This window comes from Misgurnus anguillicaudatus, chromosome 13, assembly GCF_027580225.2.
Source record: "Misgurnus anguillicaudatus chromosome 13, ASM2758022v2, whole genome shotgun sequence".
In the NCBI taxonomy this organism is placed as follows: domain Eukaryota; kingdom Metazoa; phylum Chordata; class Actinopteri; order Cypriniformes; family Cobitidae; genus Misgurnus; species Misgurnus anguillicaudatus.
In genome coordinates, this window is record NC_073349.2 from 32,262,843 (window position 1) to 32,281,611 (window position 18,769).

The window sequence follows — 18,769 nt, forward strand, 5'->3', positions numbered from 1 at the left end:
GTAAGGTGTGCGGTTTACAGAAAAATAATCAACACCCATAGAACATTTCTCAGCCAATCAGAATGCAGCATTCAACAGACCCGTGGTATAATTTAAGTTATACCATGGTCCTGTTGAATGCTTTATTTTGATTGGTTGAGAAATGTTTCACGGGGTGTTATTTTTTGATAAACGCACACCTGACTTCTCAAATGTCTTAAAATAACCACCAGACTAATGTCTGAGGTAACTGTGGTATAAGAGGAATAATTGACAACGGGCCGTTGAATTATTTGAAAATATTGCACACCGCAGTGCAACTCCACACCACATTACCACATTGAGTGTGCATTATTTTTGAATAATTCAACAGCCTGTCGTCAATCATTTCTCACTGATAGAGACAGAGCGCAGTTATGCTAATTTGAAACGCTTATAGACACATTTCTGAGTTTTTTGGCTTGTTAGCTGTACACCCCGTCACACAGCAGCTTTTAGGCATTATTCTGCTTTTGTTAATGACGAGGTGGCCTCTCCCAATACAAAGTCAATGGAGATGGATGTAGTGTTACCCCTTGGTGGGCGTAGTTTTCAGGTTATGACGCGTTGCGCTCTGTCTCCATTTGACAAGTTAGGTGTGCTTTTTACAGACAAAAAAAACACAAAACACCTGTGAAACAACAACCAATTCCATTAAAAACAGACCCATGGTATAAAATATTTCACACGTCGCAAAATTGGTTCAAACCTTTAGTCAAAGATAAACTGGAACTAAAACTTGCTGGGAAAAGAACACGGATGAGGATTCAATAAGAGAAGATCTGACGATACGATTCATCAGCTGTAGTTTAAATGACCCAAACACACACACAGCATTCTCTTAATAAGTTTTTATTTGTCTCTCCAAAAAAGGTGCTGAAATATTTATCATGGAAGAAGGTTGTTCAGATTTTTGGGTGGCGGAAATCTTTGCCTGCAAACTTTGCCTTTTCACCAAGCTCTTCCTCAATCCTGTAGAGGAGAAAGAGAGAGACAGAGATTAAGATTGATTTTCTTTGAACATGACTTGATGTAATGAGTGTGATGTCATTGCTGACCTCATCAGCTGGTTGTACTTTGCCAAACGCTCTGACCTGCAGGGGGCACCGGTCTTAATCTGATTAAACAAAGAAAAACAAGGAGAACGACAGAAGTTAAGCTGTGTGCACAACAGTTTTCAAAAGGGAAACAAAAACTTAAACTACTAGGAAGAGATTCATCACGAGTGTTTTTGTAGACATCTTGAATCCATTTTAACTTGCTCTTTAACTTCTTAATTTTCTGAAGAGGATTACCTGTCCTGTGCAAAGACCGACGACCAGGTCAGCGATGAAAGTGTCTTCAGTCTCACCTGACCGATGACTTACCATCACACCCCATCCATTAGACTGAGCCAGTTTACAGCTACAGAGACGGAGACATTAAAAATGCTTTCTTGCTCAAAGAACGAACTATGACTGTAATATGAACGTGTGCTCCGATGCTTCAATTGATTGAATACTCAGGCCTGGATAGACTCGGTGACAGAGCCGATCTGGTTGACTTTAAGCAGGAGGCAGTTGCAGGCCTTCTTCTCAGCAGCCATCTGGATACGTTTGGGATTGGTCACAGTCAGATCATCTCCAACCACCTGGATGTCCACAGAGCCCGTGAACTTGGTCCAGTTTTCCCAATCATCCTGGTCAAATGGATCCTCAATGGACTGAACTACAATCAGATATACAGCAAACATACATAAATGGGGCTCTTTGCCATTAGGCACCATGTCATCGTTTGTGCGTTTGCTTGCGTGAACTGGGTAGTTCTTAATGAAACTCTTGTAAAGGTCACCCAGCTGCTCTCCAGTGATGTGGCGTTTTGGGTCATCAGGAGATTTAAAGTCCAGATCATATTTACCACCTTTGAAGAATTCAGATGCTGCCACATCCATTCCAATGATGATCTTGTCAGGATATCCGGCCTTCTCGATGGCGGACTTCAACAGTTCAAGAGCTGCGGACACACGGAGCGAACCAGACAGGCAATCAATCCCATGTAGAATTCAATCAGAACTAATGTGTGCGTGTATCTAACTAGAATCTAGTTGTTACCATTAGAAAACAAAAATATGCATTATGAATAACAGTCTGTGGCACACAATGTAGATTACCTTCATTGTTTTCAAGAATGTTTGGAGCAAAGCCGCCCTCGTCACCCACATTGGTGGCGTCTTTGCCGTATTTGGCTTTAATGACGTTCTTCAGGTTGTGGTAAACCTCAGCACCGATCCTCATGGCCTCATGGAAGTTTTTGGCTCCCACAGGCAGGATCATGAACTCTTGCATAGCCAGTTTATTTCCTGCGTGCGAGCCGCCATTGATGACGTTAAATGCCTGCGAGAGATGAAACGAGACGTGAGGAGAGTCGAGACGGCATCGCATGTATGAACACCAGGTGTCGTGAACTGCCGGCACAGGGAGGATGACGTCTTTATTTCCGGCGAGATCGGCGATGTGGCGATACAGAGGAACACCTTTCTCAGCTGCGCCCGCCTTGCACACGGCCAGACTCACACCCAGGATAGCATTAGCACCAAACTTAGCTGTGCAAGAGAAAAGGGAGAAAAAAAATCTAAACCATTTCCCAAATTCAGTAAATCTCTGTAAGTGTTGTGATTCACAGAACTTTACAATCAGTCTTCAATTCAAGGTTAGGAGGATTATCTGTGTATGTGCAATATTGTGTGTGTGTTTATTAGATTTGTTCTCAGTTCCATCAAGCTCCAACATGAACTTGTCGATCTTCTCTTGCTCAACAACGCTGAACTTCTGTAGTGAGATGTCATTATTTGTTAGAATAATAAACAACTCTTCAATGATTATATTCAGCCCAAAACTTTGCATCCGACACCATGAGTTGAAAGAGTGTCCTGTATACAGAGCATCAGATGATGGACGATTATCTCACCTTCTCAAGCAGTTTGGGTGCAATCTCCTTGTTCACATGATCCACAGCCTTCTGGGTACCTAAAACACACACACCACATCAGATGACCCATTTACATTGCAGTTTTGTGATGCATTCCTTTATTGAATTGCCTGATAAACATCATTTAACTGGCGATATATGAGGGTTTGTGCGAAATTGCTGGTTTTGCTCTGTTTCAGCACTTCACCTGCCCATCCAGTCCTAAAGGATTATGCTAAACTAGTAGCTGTCATTAGAGGAGCTCTGTCCTGGGAAAGGAGTATGATTGACAGAACTGAACGATCAGGCTCCTCCCAAGTGTGGGTGTGTGTGTGTGTGTGTGACAGGTTTACCTTTGCCCAGGTAACGAGTTTTGTCTCCATCTCGTAGCTCCAGAGCCTCATGAACTCCAGTGGAAGCACCGCTGGGAACGGCTGCCCTGAAACGACCTGAGAGGAGCAGGAGCGGAGCCAGAGTTACATTCCAATAATTATATTGTTCCTAAATGGTTGCTAGGGTGTTTATATGTGTTGCTATGCAGTTGTTAATCCAACAGCTTACTACTAGGATCAGATAAGACTACAGTACTACAGAAAAAAAGTCTGGGAAACGCCATCAAGTTTGTACATTTGTGTCAGCATGATCAGCTGTGAAGATCAATATGAAGAGACAGGACAGAAGTTGTCACACTGACTTGTTAGAGAAAGAGTTAACAGCTGTATGACCCGACTATAACCTGATATATGGACTTTAAAGGTAACCTAGCTAGTAGATTTTATTTTTGGCAATTTATTTTAATATCTACGTATCAGTGAAAAGAAACACTTTAAATATTAATCTGCACACGAGTGAGAGTTTACCTTTAGTTGTGTAAAGATCCACCTCAACTGTGGGATTTCCTCTGGAGTCGAGGATCTCACGAGCGTGAATTTTAGTGATGGACATCCTGAGAGCGAGAGAGATGCGTGTCTAACAATCTATATTTCAATCATTCTAGCAGGTAATACAAAATAACGCACACATAATAAACTTAAATATATTAGAAGATATCCACGCATGCGCACACAGACAGCTGTCCTTACAGATACAGTTTAATATTTGATGCTATTAATAGAGCGACTACAGCAGCAGACTGTCTGTGTGTGTGTGTGAGATATCTACAGCACTCAAAATGACCTTTACAAAGAATTGCTGAACTCTGACCTTTCTTTAAGCCCTGACCTTTGCATGTGAGCAGTGCCACTGTATTTTACTGTAGGTGACTCCAACACATGCACAGCAGCTGTATTATTTTTAGGTTTAAAATTAAATCAGAACACAAACAGAGCCGTGCACACATCACATGACCTTCTCGTGTCCATGACGACAGTGCTGTAGTGGGTCACCCTTAAATTTATGCCCATATTTTTTATTAAAGTGGCCCAACTAAGGTTGAGCACCCTGTGTGAAACAGTGACATGTAAGACTAGTCTTGGATATTTAGTTTACTTCAAAATTGAGTTCTCAGCACAAGTATCATTAAGAAATAAATTAGTATTATCAATTAATATTTAGAATTTAGTCGTGGGTACAGCCCATGCCATCTAATAAAGTGGGTGTAACTCCATATACCCGCGTACACCTGCACTACACCACTGCATGACGACTCCCAAATGTTAAAATGTGAAATATTTCCAAGTTATTCATGTTGCTCAAATCTGCTTTGATTATAGTTGAGAATCTAATCGCGCGTGATCGGCTTCGGTCAATACTGCGCTGTGCACGCACGCGCTGTGACGCAACACGGAGTTATTTAACAACTTGTATTCAAATAACGCCGGACTTTACACCAAGTGTGCAAACTTTCTGAAAGAACTGTGTATTTGTATAATCACACTGACTTTTAAATATTTAGCGTTTAAAACACTGCTCATTTAAACTCTGAAGAGTTTATTTCCTCAACACATGACGCTTCTGACGCAGTAATGTCAGTAATGATTGTTTCTCTTTGCTGATGCAGAAACTTGAAGGTCATTCAGATCGAAGCGTCAAACTTTCTTTTACGGTTTATGAAACTTTAAAAATAAGATCGCTGCGTCCTGATTTAAAACTTAATTACACTTCCGTATTAAACAACAAAACCAGAGCTCAAACATTTGCAGGTCGCTGATCAGAAGACGTTGCTAGCACTGAAACGCGACGGGGTGAAGTTCATTCAGCAGAACTGATCTCAGATCAGCCTCTACAAACAGGAAGCAACAGCTTCACATTCTAGTTTAAACTACTTCAGCGGATTTCATGCGCGTCACATTTCAAGGGGGAACTGAAAATCTCGGCAAACACACGCGTGCGTGTAAAACATAGAGGTTACCTGAGAGCGAGCCGGGCGCGTGTCTGTCTCGTTGTGTGACGGGCTGCGAGTGCGCGCATCAACCTTACGAGCACTATTTATAGGCGCGTTCTCCACCCTGTCCCCATATATGGGTTTGATTTTAGGGAGCTTCTGAAAAGAACCAACCATTTATTATCAAGTACGTGCGGGCATGCGTGAAGACACGCCCACTGTATTGACATCCTGACATGATGTTATGAAGGAAGCGTTCCGAAATGTCACTCTTGCTGGTGGCAGATGATTATTTACTTATATATTGGAGTGCAATACTGGAATGTTGAGTTCTGCATACTGTGCAGTATATACTGAATATTGTCTATGTGAAAGAGAAATGATTTGTGTACGTTTTATGCAGGAGTAGTTCTTTCAGCGCCCTTGAAATCAAGGTTAAACGCACACGGTGGGCACAAACTTAGAACTATTCTGTGCATTTTCTAATGTTACATAGCGAAAGAATCGTTTAAAGATAACCACTTTTTAATTCTTGACTGACATTAAACAAGAAAAGTGTTTGCACTAACTTATTCATTTACGTACTTATTCATTTAGCTGACGCTTTTATCCAAAGTGACTTACAATTGCTATATATGTTAGAGGTCGCACGCCTCTGGAGCAACTAGGGGTTAAGTGTCTCAGGGACACAATGGTGCGTCACAGTGGATTCGAACGCGGGTCTCTCACACCAAAGGCGTGTGTCTTATTCACTGTGCCATCACCACCCCACTAACACACATACAGTACTTATGCAATGAATGTCTAGTGTTAAATGAATGTGCATCCACAGGGATGTGTTAAAGGACAAGTTCGGTATTTGACACTTAAAGCCCTTTTTTTAGATTGTTTATGATGAAATAGAACGGTTTTGACTGAAATTTCGACAATTTTCGGGTGTTCTTGTATCACCTCCCACCTCTATAATGGCTTTATAGGTGCACTGGAACAATCCTTTCTAAAATGCATAAAACTTTCATTTACAAAGACGTGAAACTTACCGAGTGGTCAGGGGTGTTCACTGATATGCTCACACAAAAATCGCTGCAAAAGATGCTTTCCAACAGCTGTTTTAGCATTCGCTGTAATCTTGTGGACCTATTTTTTCAAACGCCTCACACCCGTATATTCTTCCGTTGAGAGCTTGAATAATAGACACTCCAGCCCAGTTGGTGGCGATAATCCACCTTTGCCAATTGCAAGAATACAAATGGGTTCCCGGCGCGGAGTAATACCGTACCTCACTAGTACAAGTCAATGGAGTTGGACAAAAACTACGATATAACCTGTTGGAAAGCATCTTTTGCAGCGATCTTTGTTGGATAACTCCTCCCCCTGGGGCTTACGGGATAACAAAGTGTCCATCAAATGAATAATTTTGCCGAAAGTTATAGGTCATCCGGGTACTTTTCGCTTACTGTTTTTGGAATACTATGAATTTGGACATACTACTCACCTCGCCTACTGCTATTTGCCTACTATGTAGTCTGGAAGTAGGCGGTTTCGGACGCAGCCCTTAACTCCATCCCAGCTCCATCACATCTGTCTGTAATTATCAAGCAATCTTTTTTGTTTAGCTGCTTCAGTTTTGTTTGATTGTGGTTGAAGCTCAAATCTGCAGGACGGTAGCTGGATTAGAGACCCTTGATGTACATTTACTTTTAGTTGAGGATTAGAAACGCTCAGACGCTCCCTTGTCAGCCTCCACACTTGAATGAAAGGTCAGGGTTGAAATGAAGAGAGAAATGTGAGAGTTCGTTTGGGTTCGAACCTAAAGGGCATCCACGATGATCCCCCTTCTTCTCCCTCTCTCACAGATACACGCTTTCCTGTAGCATGAGGTTAAATTTAGCTGGCCTATCATGGGACCTTACAGACACTTGTGTTGTCTAAGAGCCTCATAATATCTGCAGGCCTCCAGTCATTCTCTGCCCAGCAGATTTCTGGCATGTTTGGAAGTGACCGTCCTTTAATCATGTTCTCTCGCTTTCATGGATTTGGATTCAGTAGATGATTTCCTAAATTGGACGTTACAATTCTTATTTCGTCATTCTTACACTTCTTATCTGTTTGTCTGAACAATAGTAGATGGGGAACCTTCATTTCATTCTTTTTTTTTTTACAATATATCTTGGTGATACTGTTTGTCCAGAAGATGCGGCACCTTTAAATATTTTGGCTAAATTAATGATGCTTTCAACTACCCATCAGCTTCATTTTTACCATTTAAATTAACTTTGAGGTTATTCACAGATTTTCAATAGTCTGTTATCAGTAGTGTTAGGGTTTGTCTATACTGTACAGATTTTTAACACACTTGTCTGCTATCATACTTATGACCACATGATGGTGCCACAGTGTGTTTGTGCACTGATGTATGAGATGAATGTATTTTAGTAACACAGTTGTGTCTCTGTGGTTTGTGTGTCACATGCTACATTTCCTGTTTCATCTGTTGCAGCACACTTCAAACACAATCTTACTGCATACTGAAATCTCTAATGTATTGCGTTTTTGAACTTTGAAAGAAAACACATTTCTATGGTGCTGTTGAGAATTCACATCACCATTAACATGCGACGCTCATTCGTGAAACGCGGCATTGTCTTAAAACGAGTTTGATAATGCTTTCATAGCACGGATATGAATTCTGCTCGTGTTTCAGGTTAACAAACAAGCAGTGTCATCCTGCAGCACTGCGTTCACTGAAGTGTTGAGAGTATGCAAAACGTTTAGCCCTTGACTTCTGTTTAAGATTGGGTGCGTGTGTGTTTTTAAGGCTTTTCTTCATTTGTTTGTTTGACACACACACACACAAGTGCACAACAGTAAAGCTGGACATCCAACATTTCTCCCCTATAAACATCCACAGCGATATGATGAAGGTTTAAATTACAAGTAAAAAAAACACAGAAGAACGTAATAATTAGAAAAGAATGGAAATGAAACCAAATAGATTTTCAAGAAGAGACGGAAAGCAGCTGCTCCATAGAAACTCTTATTCTCTCTTTATTTGAAATCTAACAGAATTCACTGATTTGTTCAGCAGTATTTCACACAAACATTTGTACAAATCGATGCTCAAACCGTTTCTATTAACGCTCCGCCTGTCTCACACAGCAAAATACTATAGTACCATAAAATCAATCAATTAATCAATGATAAAACCAATGAATGATATTAACTAGAGTTTGTGTTTCACTGCCTAACTGGAGAGATGATGAGGACAAACTGAGACTTGAAACTCCTGGAACGAGATGAAGACTTCAGGCATCTCAGACAAGCTGACAGATCTCAGATCTGCTCATCTGGTTTCTGTAAGAAAATCAGGTCGGATGCGACAGAGGAAGTGGGTGGGGCACAGCAGGGTGAGGTGGGCGGGGCAAAAGTTGGTTGGAGTGTGATCACATGTTCATTTTCCTGAGGTATGCTGTCATGTCGAAGACAGGTGGATTTACTTTTCCTCCGTGTGCATCTTTAGTTCCTTTAGCGATGATTATAGCTGAAATACAGAGAGAGAGAGACAGAGAGATGTTAGAGTTTATGCTATAGCTATTCAAATAAAAATAAAGAATTATGTTCATATCTGTAATATTGGTCAACAGTGATTGTCATTAGATTTTACTTACTGTAACACTAACTTTTTACTGTAAAGCAATGATTTTTAATGCAAATCTGCAACATTTCTAGTAAAATATGATTTGGATGTTTTAGACATGATAAAAGATTCATATTTAAAGTGTTAACTTGCTGTAATTACAAGGACTGTATTTAGATTCTCACCTTTGTGAGATTTTCCGATAGTGAATGAAAAAGGATCAGGCTCTGTATCTGATGTTTTCATCTTGACGTCCATGGTGTTCTGACCCTCCACATGCAGAGCGTCTCTCAGCAGTGTACACTTTCTGCCCGCCAGAGTCACACCATTAGCAAACAGACCGCTGCGGTCACTGGCTACAATAGCCTGAACCTCTGATGGCTAGAGACAGACAGGTAAAGAGAAAGAGAGAGAGAGACAGAGAAAGAGAGAGAGAGAGAGAAAGAGAAAGAGAGAGAGAGAGAGAGAGAGAGAGAGAGAGAGAGACAGAGAAAGAGAGAGAGAGAGGTTGCGTGTAAAATAATGGTCCAAGTTACAGGTTGTAACAAGCAGAACATTTTAAAGAGTTTTGCCCCCCTCTACACACACACACACACACACACACACAGATTCTTGCGTAGCTCATGTTTTGTCATGTTCTTAAAGACGACGCCTAACTTCACTTCCAGGTCATGAGGAGCGTAAATCTTCTTCTGTTTCAGTGCATGTTAACTTTCCAACAGATCAGAATCAAATTAAATCAAATCAAACGAAAACTGCGTGTATATTAAATCTATATTTATATTTTAATTGTTTCAGACGGCCGAACAGTGCAGGAATCACGTCAGGGTCTTATGAAACAGAATCTCTGAAACAATGTTCACAGTCTGAGACAAAGACACAACATCAGAATTCTCTTATCAAAGCTGCGAGTTGTAACATGAAAAGGGGAAACACACCAACTGTGAGATGCAAACACATCCTACATGCACACACACACACACACACACACACACACACACACACACACACACACACACACACACACACACACACACACACTTATCTTCTTAAGGACCATAAACTTTATGTTGTTCTGCATGAAGTTACTATAGAGACTCGACCAAACCCTTCACCTGTTAGCCTATCTGAAGATTAAATCTTTTAAAAATCTGACCATCTGTGAAAATCCAGCTAAAGTTATTTTTGTGTGATTTAATGTTTTCAACATAAATGTTAAAAAGATTCTGCGAAAATAAAATCTTGATATATTTTAAATTCACTGAGTAAGATTATGACAAAGATTCAAACTTTGATGCTCTTAAACTCATCAATGCAGCATGAAGTGAAAACAACTTGGTTTTGAAAGTCATTTAAATCTACTATTTTAGGTTTTGACCTGTGAATAGTTGACATAACTTATAAAAACGAATTGAAGCTGTTTAACTTAATTTTTTTTATAAAAATATGTTTATATATTAAACGCCCTAAAACATTGTGTAATTGAAAGATCCTCACTGCTGCTTTGTCTGAGATGAACCACCAAACAAACAAACAGGTTTTAAATTGAAAGTAGTTTAACATTATACAAAAATATACAAAAGATAGAAGAAGTCTTCTGCAGCAGCGCGAGCGCGCACCATGGGCGGACAGGCGGAAGCGGGGCGCGCGCGCGCGCAGAGAGGTACCCTCACTCACTAGCTTCCGCCTTTATAACACACATGACCAAATAAGGAGCCGTTCTCAGAAGTCCGCGAGACTGCTTTAAGGAAATTCATAAAAGTCATAAACGATTTTCTCGATTAACTTGCGAAAACATTTGGCTGCACACAACTACTCAGACGACATCTGAAGGATGATGGTTTATGGTGGTTTAGTTCAAGGCGTCGCGCCCGTTATAACCAATGAACCTGCTCTTCAATTATAACGGAAGTTAACTTAAAACTTATTGTCGTTTTGTCACGTCGCATCAGAACGCTCAAAACTTAAACGGGCGCGTTTTGTTTCGTTTTTTTTTTGTATGTGCTCATCAAGACGCTTAAACGGATGCATAATTAAAAGCTAAAGTTTTCCTCATCATCCTTTAAAGCACATATCTGAGAGAACGATCGAGTGGTGACATGCAAACCCATAAAATTATATATAGCCCACATAAGCATCCTCATTTAAAGGAAAGACTGAAAACTGAGTAACGTTAAATGTTGTACCTTGACTTGGCAGAGCCATCCACCGGGTGATGACGCCCAGACGGACTCCTGACCCGGCGCGGACCCGATGATGACCGCATCATCCACCCATTCGCTCTTCGTCAGGCTGCTGATGTAACTGTCCCAACTCATGACTGCTGCTTGAGATCTACAAATAATAAACACCACGACTCATCAATCATATTGATAGATATAGACAGACAGATGTAACGGTAGATACACATACACTTATTTTAAAAAAGCCGAGAAAGCCTCGCGTTCATTTGAATTAAATCTCAGTTGACTTGCTGACAAATGCACACTACAAAAATCAGGAAAGCGACAAAAACAACGAGTAAAGAAAGTAAATACCTGACTCTGTTCCTGCTCCGATGCAAAGTGAGTTTAAGGAAGTCCGCCTCAGTTTATATGCAGCAGCGGCGCGCGCCCTGCCCCACGGGCCACTTCCGCACAGCGCGAGGCATTCTTATAACTCACTAATAAAGATATATGCATGATAGAGATCGTCTGTGCGACTACTTCTTATTTCATTTTCTTTTAAATGCAGTTACATAAAATCTGTTAAAGATGAGAGATAGGAATTTGGTGCTTTGGTTTGACATTTGCAGCTAAACAAATGACCAGATAACACACACACACACACACACACACACACACACACACACACAGTGAAAGCATCTGCCTAAAGACATTTATAGTTTGGCCTTTACTACCTTTACTATAGTAAACCATGGTTTAGCCAGTGGTAATCAATATACGATTAGACCTTTGTCAATACAAACACATGTTTTATTTTTGTATGGGGGATGATCAATTCTTATTTAGATTCAGGTGATGTGTTCGTCTGTCGTCAGTCAAATAATTGGGCGTTGTTGTGTTCATAAGAATCCCTTAAGCTCTGCAGAAGATCTTCTCAAATCTCTCTGTTGGCTTTATATTTACACTTCTGCAGTTTCTTCTTAAAAACTCTTGCTCCTGGTTTTACAGACAATGCTTAAGACTAGTCCTAGACTAAAACACATATTTGAGCTGTCTCAACTGAAAATAACTTGCAATGACAGATCCTAAAAGATGCCAGTGCCATTGATTTGTCGTAAGATGCGGTAATGTCTTTTTTTTTTATAAAAAATGCTTAAACATCTTCACTGAACCAAGGCCTAGTCCTGGCTTTAACCAAAACCTTGACTGTGAAACCAGGCCTTACATTCACAAGCTTGCACGTGAATGCAACAGTTCATTTCAAAGTTTATACTGCCAAAATGAACTTAGATTTTCATTATTTACTAAAAATCCTCTCTCATTTTCAATTCCTCCTACCTGGCACATCTGTGTTTGGTAATGTTACTGATGGGACAAATGCATTCTGAAAAAGACTGGAATATACTGCACAGATTAAGCAATTTAACCAAACGTTTGTTTTGTTGTCATTTTAAAGAATGACAAACTTCCTCTTCTGGATTCTGGAAGAACATTAAGGTATGGATGGTAAATGTTGAAATCGATTGTTGTTGTCAAACAGTCTTTTGTATAATGATTATAGATATCACCGAGTTCAGATTTACTGGCATATGAGGCTGCAGATGTAAACTCGGGTTTGTTGCAAATTTGTGTTCGAGTTCAACAGCGTGAGATTTGGATTAAATCGAGTTAAAGTTTGGCCATTTGCAAAGTGATGAAGATCAAAGCAGGTGACAAAACTTGACCGCGACATCCTGTTTGTGAATCTGCAAACTGCCTGATCTGACAGGAAGAATAAAATCGAGAAGAAAAGTGAATGAGTTTCAGTACTGTAGCTGAATGTGTGAACGTGTGTCACTCATGATGAACATCTTACTGTCCAGCTGTCTTCACCAGTGAAGCTTGCATTAGAAATATCCCATGATGTAACCAATCAGCTTGTGCCATGTGAGAGAAAGAGAGAGAAGAGAGAGAGAGAATGAGGTGGAGCCTAACATGATGCAGGGCTCAGTATTGATTGATGATCCGTTCGGTTCGGACAAACATAAAAACATCTGCTGACCGATACATGTACAAAATGAAAGGGGAGGTTGACATAAATTATAAACAAGTTGAAATGATTTAACCTAATTTGTTAAAGTAAAACAAAAACTTGCGTTGATATGATTTTTTTTAACAGTGTAGTAGCATTTGCTCTTTATCCTGATTTATATGAAAAACAACACACATTGTATTAGAGGAATAAAAGAACTAGTAATGGTAATGAAACTGTGTTTAACAGCAGTCAATTAGCTCAGATGAGATTAAAGATCAATTCTCCTAAAGCTGTGGAATTTTCTCTCATGTTCTTACTGGTTTGGCCCGAGCAAGAGATGCTTCAATCATAACATGCGTCCACATGCTGACTAATGTACTGAAAACAGAATGTGTGCCTGTGAGGCAAATATACTCGCGCACACACATTTCCCTGGGTGTGCAAAACCTATTTGAGTCAGACGCACACGTGCTTATCTCTGACTTTATCAAGAAGCAGGCAGTTTATCAACAGCAGCTCCTTTTGAACAAAGTACATGTGTGGAGGTTGCGTAAGCACACAAAGTAAATCTTTCATAAAAGCAATGAAATCAACAATAATGCTTAACAGACCTGAGCTCTTGATAAACAGTTGAGTAAAAGTTTCTAGAGAGCTAGTTTATTCCTACGATAAAGACGCTAGATTTCTTCATTGAAAAAGCCTATAGAGAAGTGAAGAAAGGCGGAGAGACTGACATTAACTGATGTGAACTTTCTATCTCTCGGATATGTTTCGCATTCTAGACTATTCTGCTCATTTTAGGGCATCAAGCCACAATGAAACGTTTTCAGTTCTGCTGTAGATGTCGTGTATATGTAAGAGCTCATTTGCCAGTCAAAAGTGGAAGAAAATAGCACCTTCTGCACAGCACAAAAAACAATTCACGTTTTATTCAGCATCTGAAACCACACATGCTACAACATTTTCCATGCATCTAGCTAAAAACACATTTTAGATCGACAAGTGTTATCTGAAGAAACAATTTCATGCTGATATATGTTGTCGCTTTGTACAAGGGGTGGTGAGAGATCCCAGCATGCATGCATGAAAAAACGATGTGTTTCTGTTTGAATTTAGACTAGATTCAAATGTATATACAGTCCTTCACAATTGTTCATTGTTACGGTGCAGAAAAAAACGGAAAATTTAAGAAATAATGAATGCATTGCAATTTTTACACATATCTTTAGCTCTGTCGTTTTGCTGTTCGCTGACATGATTATTGCTGGTCATCATTATTGTGCATCTCATATTTTCCTTAGTAGTTTCTTGACCGTCACTGTTACTGAGGTCTACATGTGACTATGTAAAAGTATTACATGGCATACATTTAGTAGTGTAACCCACTACTAAAATGGTTAAATTCGCACCTTGGCATTCAGTTTAAACCTTCTCAACACCACTGACTTCTCCATTTCACACACACAGGCAGGCAGGCATTAAGTTCTGAAGTGACTCTGTGACTTCCTGTCTCAGACAGGAAGTGGGGAAACTGTCTGTAATGTCTCATCTGATCTAGATTCTCCACTATGCTTTTGTCTTGGTTCCACTCATCCTGTCGTTCTCTTCTTTAACCTCTTTCTTTGCTCACATCTCTTTTAGTTGGATTGCACACTTACTTCCCTCAGTGTAATATGCCCTTATTAGGTAAACTAGGAAGTGAGAAAATGTGGGGGAGATGATGTTAAAGTGTGAAAAACAGAAAGCCGCACACTTAGACGTTCACCGAACTCCTCTCGTTTACTTTGTGACTGCATCGTTCCTAACCTAAAGAAAAGTTATTTTCTGATGAACAAACACCTGACAATCTGCAAAAACGACAAGAGTGCATAAAAAATATCCACATGATTCGTGCACTACATGTCATCTAAAACTACAGCAGCTTTGTGTTTAAAAAACCCAGAAGAGTGTGAATAGCTCTTAAAAGGTGTTATTTGTGAAGGACTGGATTAAAAAAAACTTTAGTTAAAAACAGAATGACTGATTTGTGCTGCAGTTCTGTAGAGACAAGCAGAACATTAACACGGAGATGTTTCAGAGACACCGTGGAGAACAATGTCACAAAAAGTCAAGTACCCTCACAGACATCTGCATGTTTATCAGCTGACCGGTTTTAACACGTAGGGGAATTTTCAAAGGAATGCAGCTCCCTCTTCTGACAAATGACACAAACTGATCACTGCACAGTTTGATTCATACAACACTGCGTGTCACGTGACCCCTCACCATACAGCTCAAAATCTGATTGTTTTTAACTACATCTGGTGTTGCTAGAGAGTTGAGAGAACAAACAAAGATTTAACTTCCTGTCAACGTAACTCACCAAATTTGAGTAATGGTCAGGACAAACATCAACTGTTGTTTGTGAAAATACAGGCCGCGGATCACTTCATGGGTTAAACTCCTACAGAAAATATAAACTGTAAAACGCAGCCTAAAGTGGATAAAGGCACCCTTATAATATCCTCAAAAATCTGAGTAACTACCTACTTTCATACTACATCACATCTAGACTATTGACATGATTGCAACGAAATTTGAACAGAAAATGCTCAAATAACTGCAGATTAAATACCTTCTAACTTTGCTACTTGTATTAACATTTGATCATATTTGTGAACTTGATTTAGTTCAATTCACTCTGGAAGAAAAAAAAAACGCAGAAATAAAATATTTTGAGAAGACATTTAATGGAAAACATTCAATTAAACAGCTTAAGGGACACAGTTCTAAAGCTCAAATGAGACTAAGAGCACCTCGTTTATAAGAGTCTGAAGGACTAGAGATGTTATTAAAAACATTCTTGCCAAAATTGCCCGGACTCTGGATGAGGCCATAATCATGCTTAGTAGTAGCACCCTGGATAAAGTTGCTGGTGGCAGTTGAGCCCGTGGGTGCAGCAGCATAATTCTCGGTGGCGTTGGCAGTGGAGTTTGAGCTCCTGAGATCAGTACTATAGGTGCTGGCTTTGGTGGTGAAGTATGAGACCGTGGCATTACCATCGTCGTTGCTGGAGTTCCTGAGATCAGTACTGTAGGTGCTGGCTTTGGTGGTGAAGTATGAGACCGTGGCATTACCATCGTCGTTGGCGGTGGAGTTCCTGAGATCAGTACTATAGGTGCTGGCTTTGGTGGTGAAGTCTGAGACCGTGATATTACCATCGTCGTTGGCGGTGGAGTTCCTGAGATCAGTACTATAGGTGCTGGCTTTGGTGGTCAAGTCTGAGACCGTGATATTACCATCGTCGTTGGCGGTGGAGTTCCTGAGATCAGTACTGTAGGTGCTGGCTTTGGTGGTGAAGTCTGAGACCGTGATATTACCATCGTCGTTGGCGGTGGAGTTCCTGAGATCAGTACTATAGGTGCTGGCTTTGGTGGTCAAGTCTGAGACCGTGATATTACCATCGTCGTTGGCGGAGGAGTTCCTGAGATCAGTACTATAGGTGCTGGCTTTGGTGGTGAAGTATGAGCCCGTGATATTACCATCGTCGTTGGCGGAGGAGTTCCTGAGATCAGTACTATAGGTGCTGGCTTTGGTGGTGAAGTCTGAGACCGTGGCATTACCATCGTCGTTGGCGGTGGAGTTCCTGAGATCAGTACTATAGGTGCTGGCTTTGGTGGTCAAGTCTGAGACCGTGGCATTACCATCGTCGTTGGCGGGGGAGTTCCTGAGTTCAGTACTATAGGTGCTGGCTTTGGTGGTCAAGTCTGAGACCGTGATATTACCATCGTCGTTGGCGGAGGAGTTCCTGAGATCAGTACTATAGGTGCTGGCTTTGGTGGTCAAGTCTGAGACCGTGATATTACCATCGTCGTTGGCGGAGGAGTTCCTGAGATCAGTACTATAGGTGCTGGCTTTGGTGGTCAAGTCTGAGACCGTGATATTACCATCCTCGTTGTCGGTGGAGTTCCTGAGATCAGTACTGTAGGTGCTGGCTTTGGTGGTGAAGTATGAGACCGTGGCATTACCATCGTCGTTGGCGGAGGAGTTCCTGAGATCAGTACTATAGGTGCTGGCTTTGGTGGTGAAGTATGAGACCGTGATATTACCATCGTCGTTGGCGGAGGAGTTCCTGAGATCAGTACTATAGGTGCTGGCTTTGGTGGTCAAGTCTGAGACCGTGATATTACCATCATCGTTGGCGGAGGAGTTCCTGAGATCAGTACTATAGGTGCTGGCTTTGGTGGTCAAGTCTGAGACCGTGATATTACCATCGTCGTTGGCGGAGGAGTTCCTGAGATCAGTACTATAGGTGCTGGCTTTGGTGGTCAAGTCTGAGACCGTGATATTACCATCGTCGTTGGCGGAGGAGTTCCTGAGATCAGTACTATAGGTGCTGGCTTTGGTGGTGAAGTCTGAGACCGTGGCATTACCATCGTCGTTGGCGGTGGAGTTCCTGAGATCAGTACTATAGGTGCTGGCTTTGGTGGTCAAGTCTGAGACCGTGATATTACCATCGTCGTTGGCGGAGGAGTTCCTGAGATCAGTACTATAGGTGCTGGCTTTGGTGGTGAAGTCTGAGACCGAGATATTACTATCGTCGTTGGCGGAGGAGTTCCTGAGATCAGTACTATAGGTGCTGGCTTTGGTGGTGAAGTCTGAGACCGTGATATTACCATCGTCGTTGGCGGTGGAGTTCCTGAGATCAGTACTATAGGTGCTGGCTTTGGTGGTGAAGTCTGAGACCGTGATATTACCATCGTCGTTGGCGGAGGAGTTCCTGAGATCAGTACTATAGGTGCTGGCTTTGGTGGTGGCTTTGGCGGTGAAGTTTGAGCTCCTGAGTTCAGTACCATGGTCGCTGCCATTGCCACTTGTGGATTCTGTCAAAAAATAAATAAAATTATTATGAAGATAAACCAAAGCACAATAACTTGGTAGAACAGTGAAGCACGCACTGTTACTACTTCAGGTAAGTAACAAGAATACTACAAACCTTTAACGCCATCTACTGTCCCAAAATCACGCCCGAAATAGTTAAAAGAGCCAGCATCAACTGGAGAGCAAAATAGTGAAAGAACACAAGAACTTGTAAATTCAAATATAACATGTACATTTTCCAAAAAAGATAACTTCCAGACAAAAGCAAACACACCATTGCATATGAACTGCTGATAAAGAACCAACAGCAGAATGAATTTAACCAAACTCATGATGTTAACCGATCTCAAAAGCAGACACCACAAACCCTTCACACACAGAGAAACACACTGACGAGCTGCTCCCAGCAAGGCTTTAAATCAAACAGAGAATCATTGGCTACACCTGACCCCTCATTAACTCATTAATTAACAGAGCAATTATCTTATTATAGCTGTAGGAGCCATTTGTTGAGTTTGTAGTTTTCTTTCAATGTATATCTCAATGTATATATGGTGTCGAACTACCACAGCCAGGTGTGCGTGAAGGAACTAGGTCAAACAAACTTTTTGACCGTCACCGTCATCAAAGATATTATATATTATAAAAGATATTAGACTTATATTGACAAGAAGTGAAAGTGATAGAACGTTCCATTGTAACACCAGCGCCCAGCAGCAGCCCTACAAATCCGCCATTTTGGAATGAGAGCGACTCTGGAGTCAACTAGAAGTGATGGCAATATCAGCTACTTTGTACATTAAAAG

The 18,769-nt window shown here is 40.9% G+C and overlaps 3 protein-coding genes across 4 annotated transcripts; all 3 read right to left on the bottom strand.

Moving 5' to 3' along the window:
- Positions 1-854: 854 nt before the first annotated feature.
- Positions 855-5,392, bottom strand: eno3 (enolase 3, (beta, muscle)). Its single transcript, XM_073875654.1, has 11 exons — positions 5,315-5,392; positions 3,825-3,910; positions 3,318-3,413; positions 2,965-3,023; positions 2,752-2,825; positions 2,466-2,595; positions 2,168-2,390; positions 1,521-2,010; positions 1,314-1,419; positions 1,077-1,135; positions 855-990 (listed from the first exon to the last, which is right to left on the bottom strand). The coding sequence occupies exons 1-11, from the start codon at positions 5,371-5,373 to the stop codon at positions 924-926; spliced, it is 1,449 nt and encodes a 482-aa protein (XP_073731755.1). The 5' UTR covers positions 5,374-5,392; the 3' UTR covers positions 855-923.
- A 2,919-nt stretch (positions 5,393-8,311) lies between these two features.
- pfn1 (profilin 1) lies at positions 8,312-11,602 on the bottom strand. The gene is made up of 4 exons (XM_055189040.2): positions 11,462-11,602; positions 11,111-11,258; positions 9,110-9,305; positions 8,312-8,828 (listed from the first exon to the last, which is right to left on the bottom strand). The coding sequence occupies exons 2-4, from the start codon at positions 11,240-11,242 to the stop codon at positions 8,731-8,733; spliced, it is 426 nt and encodes a 141-aa protein (XP_055045015.1). The 5' UTR covers positions 11,243-11,258; positions 11,462-11,602; the 3' UTR covers positions 8,312-8,730.
- Positions 11,603-15,813: 4,211 nt separating this feature from the next.
- On the bottom strand, positions 15,814-18,458 carry LOC141369352 (uncharacterized). 2 transcript variants are annotated; one of them, XM_073875660.1, is made up of 4 exons: positions 18,238-18,458; positions 18,079-18,138; positions 16,585-17,965; positions 15,814-16,179 (listed from the first exon to the last, which is right to left on the bottom strand). In XM_073875660.1, the coding sequence occupies exons 1-4, from the start codon at positions 18,293-18,295 to the stop codon at positions 15,879-15,881; spliced, it is 1,800 nt and encodes a 599-aa protein (XP_073731761.1). In that variant the 5' UTR covers positions 18,296-18,458; the 3' UTR covers positions 15,814-15,878. The 2 variants fall into 2 exon arrangements, with proteins under 2 accessions (XP_073731761.1, XP_073731760.1); XM_073875659.1 differs by having other exon boundaries at positions 15,814-16,233; positions 16,561-17,965; positions 18,238-18,383.
- Positions 18,459-18,769: the final 311 nt, after the last annotated feature.